The 25,390-nt window shown below is 34.3% G+C and overlaps 1 protein-coding gene across 7 annotated transcripts in view; it reads left to right on the forward strand.

Moving 5' to 3' along the window:
• Positions 1–25,390, forward strand: part of LOC138700302 (uncharacterized) — a 507,020-nt gene that overhangs the window by 108,239 nt on the left and 373,391 nt on the right. For all 7 annotated transcript variants that reach the window (XM_069826822.1, XM_069826826.1, XM_069826824.1 and 4 more), the window contains exon 3: positions 915–1,290. In XM_069826822.1, coding sequence (XP_069682923.1) covers positions 915–1,290 — 376 coding nt within the window. The remainder of the gene's footprint in view (positions 1–914; positions 1,291–25,390) is intronic.

Genomic DNA, 25,390 nt, shown 5'->3' on the forward strand with positions numbered 1-25,390 from the left:
GGGTGACTTGTTTGGCCAGCATGTGAGTGACTGATCATGTCTCGAGACTCGGCCAGTCCAACCAGACTACAATTCCTCTTTCAGATATACATTGGATCAAGTCGGGTAACTTCGGTGGTCAGAGTGTGAGTGACTGATCATATTTCGAGACTCGGCGAATCCAACGACGCGGCAATTCCTAGTTCAGATATTCACAAACTTCACTGTAAAAATGTGTTGGGGCGCCATATAGGTGTAGAATGAAATCCCTTCACTTCGAATTTCTTGTGCCATTTCATTATGCTATTATAAACAGGTGGATCCTTATGATAAAATAACTCAATTCTAATAAAGGTACTTTATATCTATTTCTATTTACTAAGAAATGCAGATTAAAATACAGGGTGGCAGTGATACAACTGTGCAGATTGAAGGGAGTTATAGAATACATTGAAATAAACAAAACCTATTACGTGTTTTTTAATTAAGTGCAAGGTTAATTAGAAAATTAGGCTGAAAGCCCACGTAGTTTGGCTTGGTTGAGGGATTTGGCCATCATTGAACGGACGTACCCTGTTTTGTTGAAGACTTTGCCAAAAATGTAACTGACATGTTCTACTTAAGGGTCTGATTACCATTTCAGTTGTCTTTGCTTGTTTGATTAAAAGCTTTAGCTGTCATTTTAATTGGTTCAATCAGTTTGAATGGATGACAAAACTACAAATTTTTCTAACCTATCCTGATTTCCTTAAAGTTATGGCAGCCTTTTTAGTTGATCTGCCTGCTGTAGAAATATTTCACTACCATTTCAATAGACATGCATCACTGGTGTATTTCACTTTAATTGGTTATCCTTGCATCTTATGTATTCTTGATGGAAGATAGCAAGACAGTATATTTCGCTGCAATTAAAACATGTTACCGCTTTGTTTTAGATGCGGGAGAATTCGTTGCTGTTCCTGATATACGCGACGCTGACGTTCCCCAGCACGGAGTTCCACTGGGACCAGATGACGGCGCGGGTGGCGGCAGCTGTGGCGGATCCCAGGCGCCGGGTGCGTCTGGCGGCGCTGGACGCCTTGTCGGTGATAGCTCAGTTCGCCACCCCTAGCCTACTGGACGAGGCGGTCAAATCTGTCGCTGACAGGCAGCCTAACTTCGCCACCAGGATCGCTTACCTGGCCGGCGTCCAAGCGCGTCTCTCCAGACGGCAGCTGCCCACCACTTCCCCAGACGGACTGATCCTGTACGTGCTGCAGATCCCTTCTGCCAGGACAAGCGGCAAGGGGACCTTCTCCACCACTCCCATAGGTAATTACTGAGTATATACACATTGTTTCATACCAGTGGCGTACGCAGATTTTTGTCAAAGGGGGATTATTATTAAAATTGTTTACAATTCATATTATCGGTATTTTAAATGTTGTGTATTATTATTATTATTATTATTATTATTATTATTATTATTATTATTATTATTATTTGAAAGACGACCATATAAAGGATAGTTTCCATGAGGAATTGGAACAGACTTTTGATCAGTTACTTAGATATCACATGAAAATTTTATTGGGGGTTTTCAATGCTAAAGTAGGACGGGAGGATATTTTTAAACCGACTATTGGAAAAGAGAGCCTACACATATCTAGTACTGACAATGGAGTTAGGTTAGTCAACTTTGCCACATCAAAAAATTTAATTGTTAAAAGTACAACATTCCCCCATAAGGATATACATAAATATACTTGGACTTCTCCAGATGGATTGACACATAACCAGATAGATCACATCTTGATAGATAAAAGAAGACACACTAGTATAGTGACATTCGAACCTTCAGGGGGCAGACTGTAATTCTGACCATTAATTAGTAGTTGGAGAACTAAGAAAAAGACTATCAGTAGTCAAGCGAGTAGAGCAACAATTTAATATTAGAAGAATCAATATTCCGAAATTAAAGGACGAGGAAACTAAGCAACATTATCAGGTCGATATTTGAAATAGGTTTGCCGTATTAGCAAGTTCCGACGAAGTTGAGGAAGAGTTAGATGTTAATAGCATGTGGGAAAATATCCGAGATAATATCAAAATTGCAGCTGAACAGAGAATAGGTTATTATGAAACTAAGAAAAAGAAACCGTGGTTTGATGAAGATTGTTGCATGGCAGTAGAAAGAAGGAAACAGGCAAAATTGAAATTCTTACAGGATCCAATTGTGGAGAATAGAGATCATTATTTCAATAAAAGACGGGAAGCAAATCGTACGCTTAGGAATAAAAAGAGAGATTATTTGAAGGAAAAACTGAATGAGGTAGAAACAAATAGTAAAAATAAAAACATTAGAGATTTATATAAGGGTATAAAGAAATTCATGAATGGATATCGGGCAAGGTAAACGTGATCAAGGATGAAAATGGTGACTTGCTTGCAGACGCTCATTCAATCCTGAACAGATGGAAAAACTATTTTGGACAACTACTAAATATACATAGGCCAAATAGAAATGATCGGGACGAAACTGAAATACAAACTGCTGAGCTATTTATACCCGAACCCACACTTTCTGAAGTCGAAATTGCGATAGAAAATCTGAAAAATTATAAGTCTCCAGGTATCGTTCAAATTTCAGCAGAATTAATACAAGAGGGTGGAAGCGCATTATCTAACGAAATTTATAAACTTGTACTTGTTATTTGGGAAAAGGAAATTGTACCAGAACAATGGAAGGAGTCCATAATCGTACCTATCTTTAAGAAGGAGGACAAGACTAACTGTGGTAACTTTCGAGGAATAGCACTTTTGTTGACGTCGTACAAAATTTTGTCCAATATTCTTTTGAGAAGATTAACTCCATATGTAGATGTGCATATAGAGTGTTAATTGGGAGGCCAGAGGGGAAAAGACCTTTTGGGGAGGCCGAGACGTAGATGGGAAGATAATATTAAAATGGATTTGAGGGAGGTGGGATATGATGGTAGGGACTGGATTAATCTTGCTCAGGATAGGAACCAATGGCGGGCTTATGTGAGGGCGGCAATGAACCTCCGGATTCCTTAAAAGCCAGTAAGTAAGTAAGTAATGCACATTGTTTCACACCAGTGTTTCATACCACTGCACTGGCATACGCAGAATTTGGTCAAGAGGGAGTTTATGAAACACGGTGTATATTGAAATATAGCCTATGTAATTAAACATAATAATAGAACATGAAACCCACCGAGATGAAGAATGAAACTGGCATGATGAATTGAATGAGGGGTTGGAGGACTATGCCGTATGTCGATGTAGATTTTGTGACTCTGACAGTGAAAATTAGAGAAGGGAAAACGATTTTTGGTATTTGTTATTAAAGTTCAAGGGGAAGGGTTCAGTCCCGGTAACCCCCTTGCGTACGCCCCTGTTTCAGTAGCCAGTTTAGATTTTGGAAGGATGGGGTAATGTGGTCAGCGCGACGGACATCGCAGACGAAGCGAACACAAGAATTATGAACACGTTGTAATTTTTGCTACTGGTTGACATTGAGGTCAGTCAGTAGAAAATCACAATAATCGAAAATGCGATTTTTTACTAAATACTCGTATGACCAGAATTTCATCGGTCTCCTCCCTTAACAAAAAACAATGTCATATGATATTTTCTTACTTTATTATGACGTAGGTATTATGAATACTACCAAAACCATCGCCCTCGAGGTTTCAGTAAATAACATGCCCTTCGTTGGATTCGAGATTAAAATCCAGCCGAATGAATATATTGTGTTTATAATTTTCTTCTGAAGATCAGTAAAGCTGAGAAATACGAATTTATAGGAGCGGCGGGTAAAAGAAAGGGGTAACGTAAGTTCCCCTAATTCAAAAGACTTTAACATTTTGTTCATATAAATTCTCCTAAAGACGAAACAGGTAAAATATTAGGATCATGTAAATTTCCCTAAATTTAGAACCATTTGCCACTACGCAGAGGATACCACAAAGAGGCAGATCTACAAAATCTGGAAGAACTTTATTAAAACACCAGAAGTGCAGTAGCGGCTGGTGGTCAAAATAATGAGTGTGCTACAATCTCTATATCTGCCTACTATATACACTTATATGTATTTATCTTGATTTGAGACTAGCCTAGTGACGAAATATGAAGTCCATACGACGTTCCTTCCTGCTGCAGAACTTGTCAATTACCCTAGTGTTAAGCCCCTCCATCTTGGACATCATACTCTTTTCTATTGACAGTACTGCAAGAGCAGTGAGACGATCCTGGGACATAGTGTTCCTTAAAAACGTTTTTATCCGTTTCCAGCAAGAAAAACATCTTCCTGGCTCAGTAGTGGTCATTGGTGTTGTAACCAAAATATTTAACAACTTCGTTACTTCACAGAATGGATCCTGTAAATTTTTTGAGACTATATATTGTAACAATTGATAGAAAGAGAGAAATAAATCGACCGGCCTTAATTAAGGATGACCACGAGAATCCGGAAATTAATAGCAAATACATATATTTAATTAAATATGAATATTGTTATGAAAATAAAATGTAATAATTAAGCATAATTGATTATATCAGTTATAAAATAAAATCGTATAAGATAACTTTAAAATTATACTTATAAATAAAAGATTATTTAAAATTAGCATATCCTTAATTAAGACAGCCATCTACATTTCGGACGTCGGGTCTTCCGTATAGAACTCCAAGTTGTGTCTGTAACACTATTTTGTTCAGTATAATATAGTATAACTTCAACAGGTAGATGTCCACACCTGTGGGGTAACGGTCAGCGCGTCTGGCTGCGAAACCAGGTGGCCCGGGTTCGAATCCCGGTCAGGGCAAGTTACCTGGTTGAGGTTTTTTCCGGGGTTTTCCCTCAATCCAATACGAGCAAATGCTGGGTAACTTTCGGTGCTGGATCCCGGACTCATTTCACCGGCATTATCACCTTGATATCATTCAGACGCTAAGTAACCTAGATGTTAATACAGCGTCGTAAAATAACCCAATGAAAAAAACCTCAACAGGTAGATGGCAGCAGCAGTCGGACACTTGAATTACCAAATACATTGTAAATAGTTCCGAGTTCTTCCACAAACAAGCAATCTTTCGTTACGCTTTACTTTTGCAATCTCCAACCTGTGTCGTGCTGAAGCTGACTACAGGACTTTCCCGCTATTCGTAAAAATAGCCAATCAGAGCAGCTTCGCACATGCACATGTCTACATTCTCGTGTGGAGTTCTGAGTAGCACAACGAACGCGCTGAGGCACCAAAGAGCTAAGAGCGAAGACTAAACACACTATAACGCGTCATGAACGTAACCACGGGAAATTGTCAAATGACAGATCAAATACTGTGGTATTACAAATACATTAATTTGAGAAAAAATTATCATTGTGCTGTAGCACTGTAGCACTGTAGCACATAAGGACTGGCCGCCCCTGCAGAAGCAACTCTTTTTGGGTAGTTTAGTTTGTTTTGTCGTTTTACTAACAGAATAAAAGACAACGTCTCTGTCATTGCACGACAGTTGAAAGTTATTGTCCCGTCTCAATATTGACCTTGAAGAGTGCATTTTGAATATAAATTGAGGCACTGCATGTCAAACGGGTTACGCCTCCGACACTGACGTAATAGCATTAGTGATGTATATCGCATTTTTATCTGCCTCCGTGATGCTGGAGAGAGAAAGAGAGCTGACGGGGCTGTAATGCTTGCGTGGGAGTCAAGCAAAATCGAGTTCTTCCACATTCTACAGCCTAAAATGAATATGTTGATGCAAGACGCATAGTTATTTATAATTTGATTTGAACATGGAAAAATACTTGCAAAAATTATTTACAGTGGATCACAATTTCCGAAAAAGCGGACGTACACCAAGAATATAATTAAAGCTTTGGGCCGAATAACGGTCTATGTTACAATCTGCTAACTGTGCAGGAGGAACAAAAATGTTACATCGTAATTCAGCTCACAAATTTACTATCGGACGGACAACATAGACCGTTATTCCATCAATATGTTTTGTGCGAGATCGTGCGTATTTGCTCGTTTTCCGCACAGAACCAATACGCGGTAAGTGTGAAATACCACATTCAGTATTCCCAACGTAACACACATAACAATTTCCCTCTTCTTACCGCTTAAGCGCGACATTCATTTTACTGCTTTAGGTTCTTAACATATTACTTTTAGAGACGTTTAACATAGTAATAATTATAAATTGGAAACTCACCACTGCAATTTCACCTAAATTGCAATGTTAATTATTGTTTTTAAATATTTGCAAAAATTAAGTAAAGTCTACTACTCCACGAAACTTATTGCATTCCTGATACAAGTAACATTAAGGAAGCCGTGAAAAAATCAATAAGATTCCAGATGCGGATGTTATTACTGCAATATGTTATATAAATAATATTGTTAAAATATTAAAATGAAAAATAAATCATTACGTAACCTTACCGTTTGTTTTAAGTTCGCATTTATAGACTGGGGGAAAAAAAGACGGACGTATATCACGGCCTGCTGGAGTATAGTAAACACAGAAAACATTTTATAGCAACAATGTTGAAGAAAGATATTTTGGTTTTCCGAAGTTGCCGTCATTAAACAGAAACCAACATGGAGATTTCATTGCAACTAATTAGAAATTCGTCTTTCAGGTATGTAATAAACGATCTTCGCACAAAATAATGTACGATACACGAGGGATATGTTTGTTTTCATGTTCTCGGAAATTAAAAAAGCTCAACTACGTTTCGCTTTTTCAATCTTTTCCTCGACCATGAAAACGTCAACATACCGCTCTTTTAACGTATATTACTATTGTACACTAAGCGAAGTATATGATTGCTTGTTATTGAAAGTCATATTACACATCATAGAAGTTTGTAACATTTTAATTCCACAGAAATGCTGCTGGGGAATACAGACAATAAACAGTTTTATACAATCAGAATATTATGACATAACTTATACAAAACCAATGAAAAGGTTAAATTATGTGAACAAATGATTATGACATTTATTTTAAATGCTATACATTAATATAAATTAACACCATGTAATTTATTAAAGTTACACTCAATGTCATGTTATGAATAAACATATAATATCGATCAAATAATAACACTATTATTAGAAAATAACTGCTGTATTGAGGTGTAGGGCCACCATTATAGTACATTATGCAACGAGCCTATAATGAAGGTAATTAAGAAGCGAGTATGGATATTTATGAAACGAGCGCAAGCGAGTTTCATAATTTTCATACGAGCTTCTTAATTACCATTATAGGCGAGTTTCATACGCCTTTTTATGCTCGACCATATTTCTAACTTGATATTATTAATTTTCTTTGTATCTCACCTTGACCAATGTCCCATATGTTGTGAGATGTGCGCAGACGCGAAAGTATTGATTTTTTCCGAGGAACAGATGTTCACATTGGTAGAGCAGCTGGCTACGGACTGGAAGGTACGGGGTTCGATCCCAGGTGGTGACAGGATTTTTTCTCGTTGCCAAACTTCCAGAACGGCCCCGAGGTTCACTCAGCCTCCTATAAAATTGAGTACCGGGTCTTTCCCGGGGGTAAAAGGTGGTCAGAGCGTGGTGCCGACCATACCACCTCATTCTAGTGCCGAGGTCATGGAAAGCATGGGGCTCTACCTCCATGCCCCCCAAGTGCCTTCATGGCATGTTACGGGGATACCTTTACCTTTTACCTTTTACAGATGTTCACATTGACCTTGCTAGGCCATAAGAACCTACAGAGATAACATTGAAATTAAATTAGACATTGAAAAACGGGATGACAAATTGAATTTATTTGAATATTATTTACAATTAACGCTAATTATTATAGTAACAGAACATAACCTTCTGCGACAGTATTGGATTTCCAGCCTCCGTGATTTTTCGCTAATTCTCTTTCGATTGCATATCCGAGAATAATCGATACTTACGATTTATAACGGTACAAAGCTGACTTATCATTGGCTGAACACCTGTAATCTGAGTTGTCATTGGCTGGAAACACCTGTACTTTAATGAGTAAGTGTACTTTAATGACATGCATTAAAGGACTGCTACCAGGTGTATAATTACTCATTTCGGCATGGTCGAGCATAAAATTAATTAAAATCGTGACAATAACAAATGAATAAAGAAAATTAAATATTACAGTTGAGAAATTGTTGGGGAATGGAATTTGAACCCCTGTTCCGAATATTCAGTATCCATTCTAACAGATGGCTTCTCTGTTAAGACGTATAGATTTTATTAATAATGAAAACAATAACAATCACAGTTTTTAAATGCTGATTGTAAGAGAGTAATACATTTTAAACAGCTTCTTGCTGACATCAAGAGCAAGCTGTGAGCACATCTCCTTACAAGAATTTCCACAAATCTGTTCCTGAAACGAAATACCTTGATAAAATTCTAAGATAAACTATAGTGGCAAAACACTACATAAACCAACTAATACTAGGTAAAGTGTAAATTAAAATACAGCTAATAAAATACTGCAAAAATAACAGACAGGAACTTACATTACTTGGGGGATATTTCATCTTCTTTGTTGCATACTCAAGACCACTATCTCTCAGCGACTTTTGTGACACATCTTATTAATAAATTTATTAATATTAATTTGTCGGGATTCTTTTTCTTTTTTAGATTTATTTAGCCGGTCAATATCTACCTTAGAAATCGTCACTGTCTTGCAGTCATCTATTATACGTAATAGATCAACCAAAACCTGATACACAGAGTTCAAGTACCCAATATGCAGTAACTCCCGATACGATGTAAACAACTGGATACGATAGAAGTGACTAGTGACATAGATCGTTATTCCAGCCAAGAAATTCATAGTTGTAACTCGTGTAGAACCGCATCTAATACAGATATTGGAAAACAGTTTTTGTGACAGCTGTGTAAGACTGTACATCATAGCATGAAAAAAGATTACTGATTAAGTCGTTTCATTACTTCCAATTTAATCGAAATTATTCTTTCTTAAGCATCTGAAAATAGTATATTACGATACAAGGTTGGGAAGTGATTTTTGCAAAATCGAGAAAAATTTTGAAAAATGAGCAGAGCGAGTATTTTATTGTACAACATTTTTTGCAAGATCATATTTTTAAAATTGCAAATACAATATATTTTGCATTGAACATTTAGAGCAATATTATTCCAAACTCTTCGCAAAACTGCACTGTAATGGTAACTAAATAACAATAAGTGCACTGTAATGGATCTATTTCAGTACAGTTTTATGTTATGGAGCATGGTTTTTCCCTAGCAACAAGTTTGTGTATTAGAATTCTAACTTTCAAGGCCTGACAACAATAGCTGTAAATACAAAAAAGACACGATCGTGCAAAGAAGACTATTGTATTGTAATACATTGAAAAATGAATTTTTTTCCAGCTCTATTAGTTACGCGATTTCCGAATGCTTTAGGAGTGTATAACGAGTTTCTTGTTCGGATAAGTAAATAGTATTAGTGACAGCGACTCATATGTTCACATATTGAGTTTAAAAATTAAAGTTCAGTAATTTCGATTACAAATGTTATTCCCAGTCGTTAAAAGCAGTTATGTAATGTTTATTTATTTGGTACCTGAAGTATGTCTTCTCCTATGTGACTCATATTTTGCCTGAGTGAGCTTAATCAGACACGCCCCCTTGATGAAGAACAGGGGTGATAAAACTTTGATACGTCGTTACTAATACGAATGATTAATCCAAATTCTTCTTTACTATAGAGCTACTGGATCGTTGTGATATCTGTTTTTTACTGTAAACCATTTCTTTCATTGTCCACTTCAAATTATTTTCTTTAAAGCTTTATATTTAATTATTTTATGGATTCTTTTTTTATTCATTCCTTCTATATTTTCATTGCATTTTTGTTTATTATGTCCGAGCCTTTTGTTAGTAAAAACCCAGTTTCTGCCTTAATCCGGCAGAGCTCGCTCTGGGTCTCTGAGATCCTAGCAAATAGTTTATATGCTCTACGTTACTCCAGGAAAGACCGTTAAATTTTGAAAACATAGTTATATCACAGTCTAGTATATACAGTCACGAAGCTTGAGTTGTGAGGGTGCTAGGAACAATAGACTGTGCCGGTTCTATTTCGCATTGTCTGTAATGAGGCGATTTTAGCGATCCTAGTGGTTAGCAACTATCTGTGGATGCATATTTACTACGTATTGATCTTCGTGACTTTATATACTAGACTGTGATTGTATGGTGTGGAATAGTTTTGTCCGTATCAGTTTTTTAATCTCTTAATGACGAAGCTGTAACAATAAATTCAGAACAATACTCACAAAATGGTAAATCTCGGGCCGAAAGGATGAAATTAATAGAATTCCATCGGTAATTGAACCCGCAATCTTCCGGCTTCCAGCGAAAGATCTTTATCGCGATGCTATCTCGCGCCTTGTAAATATTTATAGATTGAAATGGTGTAACTTATCACCACCATTATTTTATTTTATCTTCTATATGTGTAATATATAAATATTTTATATTTACATGTTTAAACTTTTATCTATGCTGTTCATTACGTCCTATGTTTATAGTATTTATAAGTAAGTTGTGCTAACTGAGCTACCAAGGCGGCTAATATAGGATAAAAAGGACAATACACAAACATCTATTTATGTGAAAAAACTGTAATTGATCACATCCTTGCCGGATATCGAATTCGTATGATGTATACAACAGATTACTCTTGTGCAGGGATAGGAAACTGAGCCCAGTTGTGGCATACGTCACAAGCATAGTGGTGGAATTCATCGCAATGTCGTTCGGAAAATACCAGTTTTTGAACAATGGGAAATGAATACTTCTGTATTCAAAACAATCACAAAGCACGTATGAGTTCTGTGTTTGGTTATACATACGTATGTCAGCACACATTCTCTAAAATGAACTTCAATAATAGCGGCTATCACTCTGAATTGACACATGCACATCTGATTTCCCTCCTCAGACAGTATAGCCTATAACGAAATTTGTGAACAAAGAGTGCAGAGATCTAGCGCACTTTGTAGTTTAAGCACGACGAATAGAAGGAATAGTGTACGCACTCCTATGTTCTCTCATTGTCGGTGGCGGACCTGAGAACTAGTGGCGCTTCGATCGCTAAAGTCCATCGTTTTCTGAGGTCAGACACCTCTAAAAAACAATTTCTCGCGCGTTTAATGGTGAAAGTTGTTAGGGGTTGTTAGTATGCTTTGTTGTTTGGGTTTGTGTAGAAGTCTTCAATTTGTTGTGCTTTGAATTAACCAGTGACAAAAGAATATTGTGTGGTGGTTTACAAAATACCATAATTGCAAAAATGCCGTACTGTTTTGCTCCGGGTTGTAGATCGGGATACGGTAGAAATAGTGACGAAAAACATTATTACGTAGCAATGCAGTTAAGAAGTCTGTAGAAACTTGTATAAAAGAAAAAATTGTTCTTTGTGAAGAAATGCATGGTCAAGGCTGGGAAAGTGCTGTGCCCGAGTTGGTAAATACCGCTTCTGCCGTGTTGATTGATAGATTTTTAGTGTATCATGTGGCAGGTTATGTCGTAAATCATTCCTCTAAGTTTATTGCGTGTACCCTCTGTGTCCATTCCCTTCGACAGAAAAGTAATGTGTCTAAACATTGTGCAGCTCTCACCCAAATCAAGGACTACGGATCCGGTAGGAACGTCAGTTTTTTAACCCATCCTTCCCAAGCTGTGTACGACCTACTTCTTCAAACAGAAATGAAAATTAAAGAAAAGATTAGCTCAGCGAGTGCAATGTGGGGTGATATCTTCTATGACTGTCTTGACACTATTGACGCTCTTACGATCCAGTCTTCGGGAGCAGGTTGTTGCAGAGAACACATCATGGATATTATTCCTAAATTGGTTTACCACTACTTAAAGTGCCGATTCTTCTTCAGGACAAAGGAAATCCGAAGAGAATTACAAGCTCGTAAATCCGCCAAGTCATCTCGCAAACTCTCGAAGGTAGGAGGCAACTAATCATTCATATGGTGAGTAATTTAATTAATTTATAAGCACGTAAAATATCTTTCAACTCTGGTTTTATTTAACATTTTGTAGAGTTTTCTCTCCCTGAATTCGCAACTTGTTAAATACTGAACTTATCACTTTCATAGCGTTTCAGATCCCATTGTATTTTCTGTTACGAACGTTCATAATAGTATTAACTAAGAGAAGGCTATTAATTATGAATAAGGGACTATGCAGGTATTCCTGAAGTTACGAATAGACGGGTTAAATGGTAGAAATTTGCTTTTAAAAAGGACTAGGTACGTTTAGCGTAACAAGAACTGTGAACTTCCTCCAAGTCAGGAGCCTAGCGATAGAAGCGCCGCGTTGCGGCGGACCCGTGTAAACTAGCTGAGTGCGTACACTATTCCTTCTATTCGTCCTGGTTTAAGCTAAGTTAATTACACAATGATTTTCCTGTATATTCACATGAGAAATTAGATTTGTTTTAGTTTCTAGTATGAGATCAATAGGCTATAGTCAATTTCACTTAAATTATGTTATATACTTTTATACATTTAAAATGTTATGAATCCTTTAATTTTTACATACAATGATATTATAAAACCTGAATAAAAATGTCCACCGCTGAGGAGTAACGGTTATCATGAGTGACCGTGAAACGAGCGGGCTCGGATTCAAATCCCGGTTGGGACAAGTTACCTGGTTGAGGTTTCTTCCGGGGTTTTCCTTCAACGCATTAAGAGCAAATGCTGGGTAACTTTCTGTTCTTACCCTGGACTCATTTCGCTAGCATTACGTCTTCATCTCATTCAGACGCTAGGAGTTGATAAAGCGTCGTAAAATAACCAATTAACCTAAATAAAAGGATAAGGTATTTAATCTGATTGTTTATAGGAATATATTTTGAAAGAAAGTACTGATCTAAGAATTTTTATTCACAACTAAAGTTTCCGTAATCTGCTAAGACTACAAGAAGAAATTGTTTTGTTTAACGGTCTTACTAATAAAAACTCTATATACAGACGTTTAACTGTCTTGTACTTATAGAATGAGTAGCTCGTTTATAAGTGTTGTGTAAATTCCTTACTATAATCACTACATACGTTATGTATAACAGTATAACTGTTACACAGCTACGTCATAGTTTCGTCATTACTTCATTATGAAAGGTAATAGAATATCTGAGGTTCTCTACTGCATCCGGTAGAGTGCTCTAGTGTGCCGTGTCAAGTATCGATAGTACAACTGGCTCTGATCGATTAACACGCTATATTTTGGTCAAAGAGTACAAGCTATAGCAATGTTATTCTAATTATTCTGTGCTCTTTGGTTTGTTCTTCTGTGGTTACAAGGCAACCATCATCATAAAATGACAGTCGATGCGAACAGCTGTTAGAGGGACGGCCATTTTTTCTCCATATACAACGCTTAAACAAGGGGTTTCGTATTATATAATTACGGTACTGCAAAGCAATTCCTATGTATAGTTAGAGACTGTTTATACATGCATCGCTTATGTATGGTTTATTAGTAACGTTTTCTGTCTCAACTCTGCATTAAAAACTATACACGGTTTATTAGTAAGACCCTAACGGTCTTACTAATAAAAACTCTATATACAGACGTTTAACTGTCTTGTACTTATAGAATGAGTAGCTCGTTTTTAAGTCGTGTGTAAATTCCTTACTAATAATCACTACATACGTCGTGTATGACAGCATAACTGTTACACAGCTACGTCAAAGTTTCATTACTTCATTACGAAAGGTAATAGAATATCTGAGGTTCTCTATTACATCCGGTAGAGCGCTCTAGTGTGCCGTGTCAAGTATCGATAGTACAACTGGCTCTGATCGATTAACACGCTATATTTTGGTCAAAGAGTACAAGCTATAGCAATGTTATTCTAATTATTCTGTGCTCTTTGGTTTGTTCTTCTGTGGTTACAAGGCAACCATCATCATAAAATGACAGTCGATGCGAACAGCTGTTAGAGGAACGGCCATTTTTTCTCCATATACAACGCTTAAACAAGGGGTTTCGTATTATATAATTACGGTACTGCAAAGCAATTCCTATGTATAGTTAGAGACTGTTTATACATGCATCGCTTATGTATGGTTTATTAGTAACGTTTTCTGTCTCAACTCTGCATTAAAAACTATACACGGTTTATTAGTAAGACCCTAACGGTCTTACTAATAAAAACTCTATATACAGACGTTTAACTGTCTTGTACTTATAGAATGAGTAGCTCGTTTTTAAGTCGTGTGTAAATTCCTTACTAATAATCACTACATACGTCGTGTATGACAGCATAACTGTTACACAGCTACGTCAAAGTTTCATTACTTCATTACGAAAGGTAATAGAATATCTGAGGTTCTCTATTACATCCGGTAGAGCGCTCTAGTGTACCGTGTCAAGTATCGATAGTACAACTGGCTCTGATCGATTAATACGCTATATTTTGGTCAAAGAGTACAGCTACAGCAATATTATTCTAATCATTCTATGCTCTTTCGTTTGTTCTTCTGTGGTTACAAGGCAACCATATCATAAAATGACGGTCGATTCGAACAGCTGTTAGAGGGGCGGTAATTTTTTCTCTATATATAACGCTTAAACAAGGGGTTTCGTGTATATAACTACTGCAAAGCAATTCCCATTGTATAGTTACAGACTGTTTATACATGCATCGCTTATGTATGGTTTATTAGTCACATTTTCTATATACATCTTGATTATACAAATTTTTAACGCTGTATCACTTCGGAATATGTATGATAAGAACTACAACATCGCATACAGAATAAATAACACCCTACAAAAACATCTCAACACACGAACAACACAAACAAACAAATACAACCACACATGCGTATACAAACTCAAATGTAACACCTGCAACAGCTTCTACATAGGACAGACAGGCAGATCATTTCAAACAAGTTACAAAGAACACATCACAGCCATAACAAAATTACAAAACATCTCCACATATGCAGAACACATCATAAATGCTAACCACACCCACAGAGACATCAACACAGACATGGAAATACTGCACATCCAACCAAAAAGCCAGAAACTAAACACACTAGAACAATATGAAAAATACAGAAACATGAAAACACACCCCAACGATATTCTCAACACACAACTCAATTTAAAAACACATACACTCTTTGACTCTACACTACGAACGCACCCACACAAGAAACAAGAGGCGCCAAGACCAACAACGACCAGTTCCGAAGATGACCGAAAATAGGTCGAAACATGTTAACATTAAAATTTAACACAAGATAGTTCTTATCATACATATTCCGAAGTAACATTTTCTGTCTCAACTCTGCATTAAAAACTATACACGGTTTATTAGTAAGACCGAAAATATTTAGTATCATCATTTCAATTTAAAAGAGAAATCGTGCATTTGAATATTTCCAAATCTTTTTTTCTTACATAGGCCTATAAACGTATTGTATTCGTTTACATATCATTAGATATGTAAAGTATTTAGTCTGAATTTGTTGGTTAAATTTAGAGTTATATTTATAGTGGTCGGAAATGCTTTCGTCATTTTGTTCATGAGTACCAAATTATCGTAATCCACCAAATGGTTCTGGACATCATTCAAAACCCGTCGACTGTAGAAGGGGAATCAATGCTTTTTGTCAGTTCTGTGACAAGGCCACAAACTTGGTCTGTCCATCCCTGGCGTACTAGAAGCCTACACGCTGTAGTACCTTGAATCACGAATGAAATGCTTTCCTCAGTAAGGCTGGCCCAGGTCCAAGCCTTGGGAGAGAGAGCAGCCAGCATCTGTAGTTGGGAGACGGTCCGTGTGGGACCAAGTCGTGTACACACGAGGCTATGGCTCTACGTCACGGAATTCCGAATGCATGAATTTATATGCATCGGTATCAGCATATCGCCGTATGCATCTCATGTGTATCGTACGAGTGACGATTTTTTATTTATGTGCTGGTATTACAATAAGGTCATAAATCACACAAATCGCGAGTGACAATCCACAATGTCAAGTGCTTGCATAAGGCGTAACCACCAGTTGCCACCCCTTCGAATAGGTAAGTTGGCAGTGAGATATATTAATTTACATCCTCTGAAGGACGCTTAAGTTGCATAAACATGCCCTTGTAAGTTTTATTGGAATTCAGAGAATAGTTGGCAGTTGTATAGACTTAATTCTTTTAATAATCTATCGTAATTATATGGTTGAATTTTATTATTATTTATTTATTCTATTTATTTATTTATTCATTCATTTATTTATTTATTTGTTTGTTTGTTTGTTTGTCTGTGTGTGTGTGCTCGTCAACGCCATGGACCAATCATAGCCCAGCACAAGTGATACAGTAATAATATAGAGTAATACAGAATTAAATGTTGAATACAATAATAATAATAATAATAATAATAATAATAAATTTAAAATAAGTAAATTACATATATTGTAATAATAATAATAATAAATTTGAAGTAAGTAAATTAAATTGTAATAATAATAATAATAATACTAATAATTTATTTATTTATTTATTTATTTAGAATATTAACGTGCAAAAACAACAGCACAAGGCCAATTACAGTTTTGCACGATACGAAACAGAACAAAACAACAAATGATGATGAGAATGAATGATAGAAAATGGCAATGAGATGAAATACAAACAATATAATGGTCTAAATAATCAATGATCAAATAATAATTATAAAATTACAAAATTAGTATAATGAGATAATTGAAATAATGGAATAGTCTACATTAATCAATTGACCAAATGCAAGAAATAAAATGGACAAATAATTATTAAAATAAGATCAGTGAGTTAAAAACTCAAAGATATTCTACACATTAAATGGATCCAAGTTGAATCCATGCAAATTAGCATATTTAATGCATCTGCAGACCGGAGAGAGAGATTTAGGATTCTTATTATAAAACAATTTATGAAATCTTAAACCATTAGCAGGAATACGAAGACTGATATTGCTTATGAAAGATTCACAATCAATATCACCCTTAATGACTTTGCAAAAAAATAAATAATCAAGATCCTGACGTCTGGTGAACAAACAACCGCAATTGAAATAATTGCATTTAATCTCATAGTTATAATCGGAATTTGGTAAAAATAATTTTCTTTGAATATTCTCCAATTTAGCCGAGTCAGTGGAAGTAATGGAGTTCCATACAACAGATGCATATTCAAGCTTGGATCTAACCAACGTATAGTATAAAATTAATAAACACATAGGAGTGGAAAAAGAATAAGTTATAGACCTAATTAGACCAAGCATTCTTAACGAATGGGTATAAATATATTGCACATGATCATGGAAATATAATTTTGAATCAAGTAGGACACCAAGATCTCTAATACAATCTGTCCTAGTAATTACGACATTACTGAGAGAATAGTTAAATTTTAGGGAGATAGTTTTCCGTGAAAAGGAAATAACAGAAGTTTTGGATTGATTAATTTTCATTCCATTTTCAACAGACCATTGTGAAATTGAATTAATGTCATTTTGAAGAATTTGACAATCAACCAAACTATTAATTTTGCGAAAGATTTTGAGATCATCCGCAAATAAAAGGCAGCTAGAACTTATTCTTTTTCTTATATCATTTATAAATAATAAAAATAAGAGAGGTCCCAATGTAGACCCTTGAGGAACACCGCATAAACTATTAAATGGAACCGAGAGAGAATTACCTAGTCGAACACAAGACTGTCTATCTGTTAAATAATTTTCAAACCAATTAACGTAGTTAGTGGAGAGACCAAAATTACTTAATTTATTTAATAAAATTTTGTGAGGAACAACATCAAATGCTTTGCTAAAATCAAAATAAATTGAGTCAATTTGACCTTGATTTTCAACTATAGGCATTATGAGATTAAGATAGGAAACTAAATTAGTAGTTGTAGATTTCCCTCTTGAAAATCCATGTTGGGCCGAATTGATCTTATTTTTGACATAAAATGAAATGTGTTTGTGAATAATTTTTTCAAAAATTTTAGAAAAATTGTTTAGGATAGAAATGGGTCTATAATTAGTAACACTATTTTTATTACCATTTTTGAAAACTGGAATAATGGATGCTTCCTTCCAAAGTGACGGGTAAATTCCTGTTTTTAAGCTAAGATTGAATAAAAAAGTTAAAACAGGCAAGAGAATATTAGAGCAACCCTTAATTATAAAATTAGGAATGCTATCAGTACCTTTACATTTATTAGGCTTTAGTTTTTTAATAGCTTTATTTACATCATCGAATGTAATATTAGGCAGGGACAAACAGTCAGTGATATTAGAATCATAAGTAATGAAATTAGAGTTACAATTTTGTTGAACAGATTTAAATTGACAAGCAAATGCATTTGCAATTTCTTTTTCATCTGTGATGTGAACGCCATTTATTATTAGTTCTGTGGGATTACTATTTGTTTTTCGAAAAGTTTCTACATATTTCCAAAATTTATTTGGTTCATGCTTTAGGTTATCATCAATTGATTGTAACCATTTGAATTTATCGGATTTAATCATGGCTTTGACTTGTTTTCTAAAATTAGAAAAAATTTGATAATGATGATCAGTTTTATATTTTTTGTAATTTTTATGAGCTTTATTTTTTTTCTTAATAAGCTGACGTAAATCGTTTGAAAACCATTTAGGATAGTGCGATTTTTTAACAAAGGTGACAGGGACACAAAGGGATATAGCATTGTTTATAATTTGAGACAAGGAATTTGCAGCAGTGTTTACATCAGTAGTCTGATATATGCTAGTCCAATCATAATTGTATAGAATAGAATAAAGATTCAGATAATCACCTTGAGAATAATTTAAATAAGAACTGATTAGAGAGTGTTCCGGTAACGATAATTTTACTTCAATATAAATAGAGATAGATGGATGATAAGTATCCTCTAAAACTAGAGAGTGATCGGCAAGTTTAACTGTACTGTTTTTATCATTAGTAAAAACCAAATCAAGAAGCTTTTTACTCGTAACGGTAGAGTTAATTTGAATTAATCCAAGAAGGCAGGACGAGGAATATAAATCCTTAGCCTTAATTTTAGAGTAATAATGAGTATCATTAAGATTAGAACCAGTTGTCCAGTCCATACCAGGAGTATTAAAATCACCAAGGATTACTATTCTAAAATTATGAGTGTCGAGATTTTTTTCAAGAAAATTAAGATAAGATTTTAAGTGAATATGATCTGTATCAGGAGAGAAATAATGGTTACCTAATAACAGATTAAAACCATCAGTCATTCTAAGTTCAACCCAAACGCATTCACTAATAATTTCTAAGTCAAAACGTCTTTTAGTAAAAGGTAACTGGTTGCTAATCGCTGTTAGGACACCACCACCTCTTTTTTTGTTAGTGTCTGCAAACAGTCTATCTGCACGAAACACAGTATAGTTATTTGGAAATAAATTAGAATTAATAACTGACTCAGATAACCATGTTTCAGTGAGACAGATAATGAGATCATTATTACTCACTATATTCTGAAAAATTTCATCAACTTTAGTGTTAAGTCCTCGAACATTTTGGTAGAAAATCTCGAGATGATTAATAGAACTGAACATTGAAAATGAGAGCGAGCAAGACTAAGACTAAGAGGCATTTCCCTGAGAATCAACAGAGTTCAAATTAGCAGAATGCGCAAAGTGCTGCTCAGGCTTTAATTTACCATAAAATGGTGCAATTAGGCAACCAGCAGGCCAAACTTCAGGTTTGTTAATGGAATCGAAATCCCTCACATCAACAGTGATGTGAAAGGAAGAATATGATTGATATTTGGTTTTTAGTTTAGTTACAGCAAGAGATCTTAGCTGAAGTTGATTCTTCAGGGAGTCCTCTATACTGTTTGTGTTGACTTTGGAACTAAATCTCGAAACAAATAGAGATTTAGTTTTAATTCTCTCAGGGGCCATTTCAATGCTACTCATGGCCAATGTTCCAACTTTAGGTTCTCTTTTTTTATATTTTTTGCGAGTAACTAATTGAAAACCATCAGATACGTTGGCAGAAGTTGAAGCATTGGCTTGCATTAGTTCAATATTGTTATGTCTATCATTAGCAGGAGGAGTTGTTGACACAGATTTGCTTGTTGCTGACGCATCAGAATTGCAAGTATGCAATTTGTCAGCAGCTTTGTTAACAGACACTACCTTGCTATATGATTTCTTAATGAGGTCATTAGACTGACCCACAGAAGAAATACTATGAGATGATTTAGGGGGGCAGCACCCCTTTGATAACATTTCTGCCATTTGAACATTTAGGATAGAATTTTCTTTTGCAAGTTCAGCGTAAGACTTCCTAGGACCCTTAGCTTGCACAGATTCATATTGCATTGATACAGAAGGGGCATTACCCTTGTTAGTGACAACATTAGAATTAGTTTTCACAAAAATTTCGGCCACCTGAATTTTCAGAGCCGCATTTTCGTTCTTAAGTTCTATCATCTCCTTTTGGAGACTCTTCACATATTCCAAGATGTCGCTCACTGTGTCCAGAATGTTCATACTATTTAAACGAACAGTTTCAACCTGGACGGAAAGTGAATCTACTGAAGGCAGGCTCGGTAGGTTGAGATCCCTTGATGGTGAAACGACTTTTTTTGTAGGTGAGATCACCTTCTTCTCACCTAGAGCAGTAGGACGCACTGGCGTGTTGTCCCCCTGTGTAGATTTCAATGCACTCACACACTTTTTACACTTAAAAGTAGAACTGCCACTCTGCATATATATATATCATACTCGGCCTCACCTATATTTAGGCAATCGAGATGATAACGAAGACCACAAGGCCCTGCACACTTCAGAAACTTTTGCCTTCCAAAGAAAGGCAAGTTACACACAAGACAGACGTCTTTACTAGGCGCCATATCCAAATTACAACTTCGATGCACCTGCTGTACGCTGCAAGTTACGGGAGCTACACGCACACACAACCGAACAGCAAATAATAATAATAATAATAATAATAATAATAATAAATTTGAAATAAGTAAATTAAATATTGTAAAAATAATAAATTTGGAGTAAGTAAATTAAATTGTAATAATAATATAATAATAATAATAATAATAATAATAATAATAAATTTGAAATAAGTAAATTAAATATTGTAATAACAATAATAATAATAATAATAATAATAATAATAATAAATTTGAAGTAAGTAAATTAAATTGTAATAATAATAATAATAATAATAATAATAATAATAATAAATTTGAAATAAGTAAATTAAATATTGTAAAAATAATAAATTTGGAGTAAGTAAATTAAATTGTAATAATAATATAATAATAATAATAATAATAATAATAATAATAAATTTGAAATAAGTAAATTAAATATTGTAATAATAATAATAATAATAATAATAATAAATTTGAAGTAAGTAAATTAAATTGTAATAATTTATTTATTTATTTATTTATTTATTTTATTTATTTAGAATATTAACGTGCAAAAACAACAGCACAAGGCCAATTACAGTTTTGCACGATACAAAACAGAACAAAACAACAATATAATAATAATAATAATAATAATAATAATAATAATAATAATAATAAATTTGAAATAAGTAAATTAAATATTGTAATAATAATAAATTTGAAGTAAGTAAATTAAATTGTAATAATAATAATAATAATAATAATAATAATAATAATAATAAATTTGAAGTAAGTAAATTAAATTGTAATAATAATAATAATAATAATAATAATAATAAATTTGAAGTAAGTAAATTAAATATTGTAATAATTTATTTATTTATTTATTTATTTTATTTATTTATTTACTTATAGTCCACAACTGTGGAGTAACGGTTAGCGCGTCTGGCCGCGAAACCAGGTGGCCCGGGTTCGAATCCCGGTCGGGGCAAGTTACCTGGTTGAGGTTTTTTCCGGGGGTTTCCCTCAACCCAATACGAGCAAATGCTGGGTAACTTTCGGTGCTGGACCACGGACTCATTTCACCGTCATTATCACCTTCATATCATTCAGACGCTAAATAACCTAGATGTTGATAAAGCGTCGTAAAATAACCCAATAAAATAAAATAAAATTATTTACTTATATTTAATGTGCTGTACAACAGCCAGAGCCAATTACAGTTCAGCACAAACAATATAACAAAAACATTAGCAATAATTTACAATAAAAGTACAAAGAAATAATTAAATTAATGGCAATTAATTAAAATGATAATTACAAATGAAATAATGGAATCATAAATGAAGAATGGAATGATATATAAAATAATATTACAAAGATATACAAGATTATAATACAACGACAATAATGACAATGAATGGATAATAATAATAATAATAATAATAATAATAATAATAATAATAATAATAATAATAAATTTGAAGTAAGTAAATTAGATTATAATGTTATTAAGCCTTTGTAAAGTGGAGGGAAAAATACAAGCTGACGAGAGATCTTCAAGATGCCATCGTCACCACCATTATAAAATTTGCTGTAGCGATATTTCGTTACCATATTTATGGTGTACATTCAATTTAGCTTATATTTGGTTCAATTTTTTTTCTTATGTCTTAATCAATTTTGTCTGAAACCTGTTTATATAATTTTTCATTTTAAATTTTATTGTGAGCTATTCTGTGTCGCAGGGCAAACCCAAAATATTGGGTCAGACGAATAAATAAATTAATCATAATCATTATCATCATCCGTCACGATTTAGGCCTGTGTAGACCTGTTTCGGCCCCATCTAGCAGTCTTCTAAAGGGTCTTCATAACTATCGATGTCCTCTGGGTTGATATTGCATCATCATTTTGGGGATTCTTTAACTGTCCATTCGTTTTACATGGTGTAGCCAATTTAGTTTGTATCTGTTTATTTTTTCTTCTACTGACTCTACTTCTAATTGTTCCAATATTTCTTCATTCCTTTTTCGATCTAAAAGAGTATATCCTGCTGTCCGTCTGAGAAATTTCATTTCCGTTGCTTCGATTCCTTAATGTCCAAATCTCACTTCCATATAAAAGGGAGGGTAATGCTAGAGTATTATATATTTTTATTCTTGTGGATATTGTACTAATTTAGCTTTTAATGTATTATTTATTATTCCTAAGATGTGTGTAAATTTGGTGATTTTCTTGTTAATAATAATAATAATAATAATAATAATAATAATGATAATGATGATGACAAGTCTATTCAAATTATGCACCATGGAATTGGGTTTAGGACTAAAATTTCATTACGCATTTAAGAACAAAATGATCGTATTCTGGCTTACATTGCAGTCCAGTAATTTCTCTTCCTTGAATTCATTCGGATTTTGACTGGCATTTTTTAATAGTTCATTATGCAACGAGCCTATAATGGTAGTAATTCAGACGCAAGTATGTTTCTTTATGAAACAAGCGCAAGCGAGTTTCATAATTTTCATACGAGCGTCTTAATTACCATTATAGGCAAGTTTCATACGACTTTTTATGCTCGACCATATTTCTAACTTGAAATTATTCAAAATTAGGTCGTGTTATGGTTATGTGCGAACTGACCTGAATTGTGAGTTGTGCGCAGACGCGAAAGTATTGATTTTTTCCGAGGCCGAATGTCATTGACCTTGATAGAGAATAAGATGAACATTAGTCTGATATAACCTGGAAATTGATTTAGAATTGAAAAACGAGATGACAAATTGAATTTATTTGAATATTATTTTACAATTAACGCTAATTATTATAGTAACAGAACATAACCTTCTGCGACAGTATTGGATTTCCAGCCTCCGTGACTTTTCGCTAATTGTCTTTCGATTGCATATCCGAGAATAATCGATACTTGCGGTTTTATAACGGTACAAAGGTGACTTGTCATTGGCTGAACACCTGAACTTTAATGAATAGGTGTACTTTAATGAGGTGCATTAAAGGGCTACTACCAGGTGTATAATTACTGCATTTCGGCACGGTCGAGCATAAAAATAATATTGGTAGTCTCTTTTCTTTTATTTAGTCCAAATATTATATCCATGTGAATCAGTCAAGCAGATTTAACCGTCTGCAACTATCTCATTGAATAGGTACACCTAATCACCCCAGTGTTTTGTTCACAAGAAGACAAAGTTAGATCTAACGAAACGTTCTGACTTTATTTTTCGTACCGACAACAAAAAGATTCCATCTACACCGGTTCTGAATGTGTGTTTCTATCTTGCTTTTGAATCTTGCTTCATTTGTTGCTTCGTTTGTCCAGTTCCCGCTGACATTTAAATATAATTCAGTTCAGCATTGCTTAAATATGCTATGTGTTTAGTGTATGTTGTTTAAAATTATATTTAGATTGCAATTTATATCAATTTATGCCTAATATGAAATTTATTCTTATACATTTTAAAAAGTATAAATTATCTGAAGCATTGAAATTGAAAGCAGTCTAAAATTATCAATTATTATGACAAGAACACAGACATGTATGCACGGAATTTCTCAAATATTAATTACAATTCGCGTAATTACAAGTCAGAGTTCGATTATCCACGAGTTTATTTTATTTTTACAATTCAGCTGAATCCTCCGACCGTATCAAGAGGGTTGATTCATTCCAAGAGAAATGAGTAGGCTACCAGGGACGTTTTTTTCACATACACATAATGATAGCTATTACGGAGTGATGTCAAAGCAAGCGCATTTTTCTGACCTTGACGTCGTGCGCGGGCAGCAAGCGCTAAGTATGGAAAGAGGAAGGGTTGTGTATATGAATAAGCAACCTGTAGGATTAAGAAAACAGTGGTGCATAAACTTCAAACGGAACGTGAAATTTTATGTCGTTATTTTTATATGGCTTCTTTCTGTTTAATATTATCTATATTGTCTGTAAAACAAAAGTACTAACACTGATTTCTTAATATTGCACTTGTGTTTTAAATCTTAATAACATAATAGAGAGTTAAGAAGGAATATTCACTTAAATTCAATAGTAGTATAATATTACACTGTATTAAGTGGATGAAACACATCATTCATAAAGAAAGTGATATTCCAAAGAAAGAGATTGAGTATGACATGATAAGTTGGAATTTATATTGATTGTATCTTTAGCCTTACAAAAGTAATCAATAAACTAATCAAAACAATATTACAGTACAAAGCAAAGTTACCTAGGTACTGTATCTGTTTTAAGTGTAACTAATATTACATAACAAAACCCTTATCGCATTATGCTTTTAAGGTGATATTTGTGAGCAACTTCCTATCATCAGAATATTAAATTATTTTCTCGAAATCTGCTGAAGCTATAGAGCTGACATTTTTACAACACATGGGCACGTATCT

The sequence above is a fragment of the Periplaneta americana genome, chromosome 5 (assembly GCF_040183065.1).
Source record: "Periplaneta americana isolate PAMFEO1 chromosome 5, P.americana_PAMFEO1_priV1, whole genome shotgun sequence".
Classification (NCBI taxonomy): Eukaryota; Metazoa; Arthropoda; class Insecta; order Blattodea; family Blattidae; genus Periplaneta; species Periplaneta americana.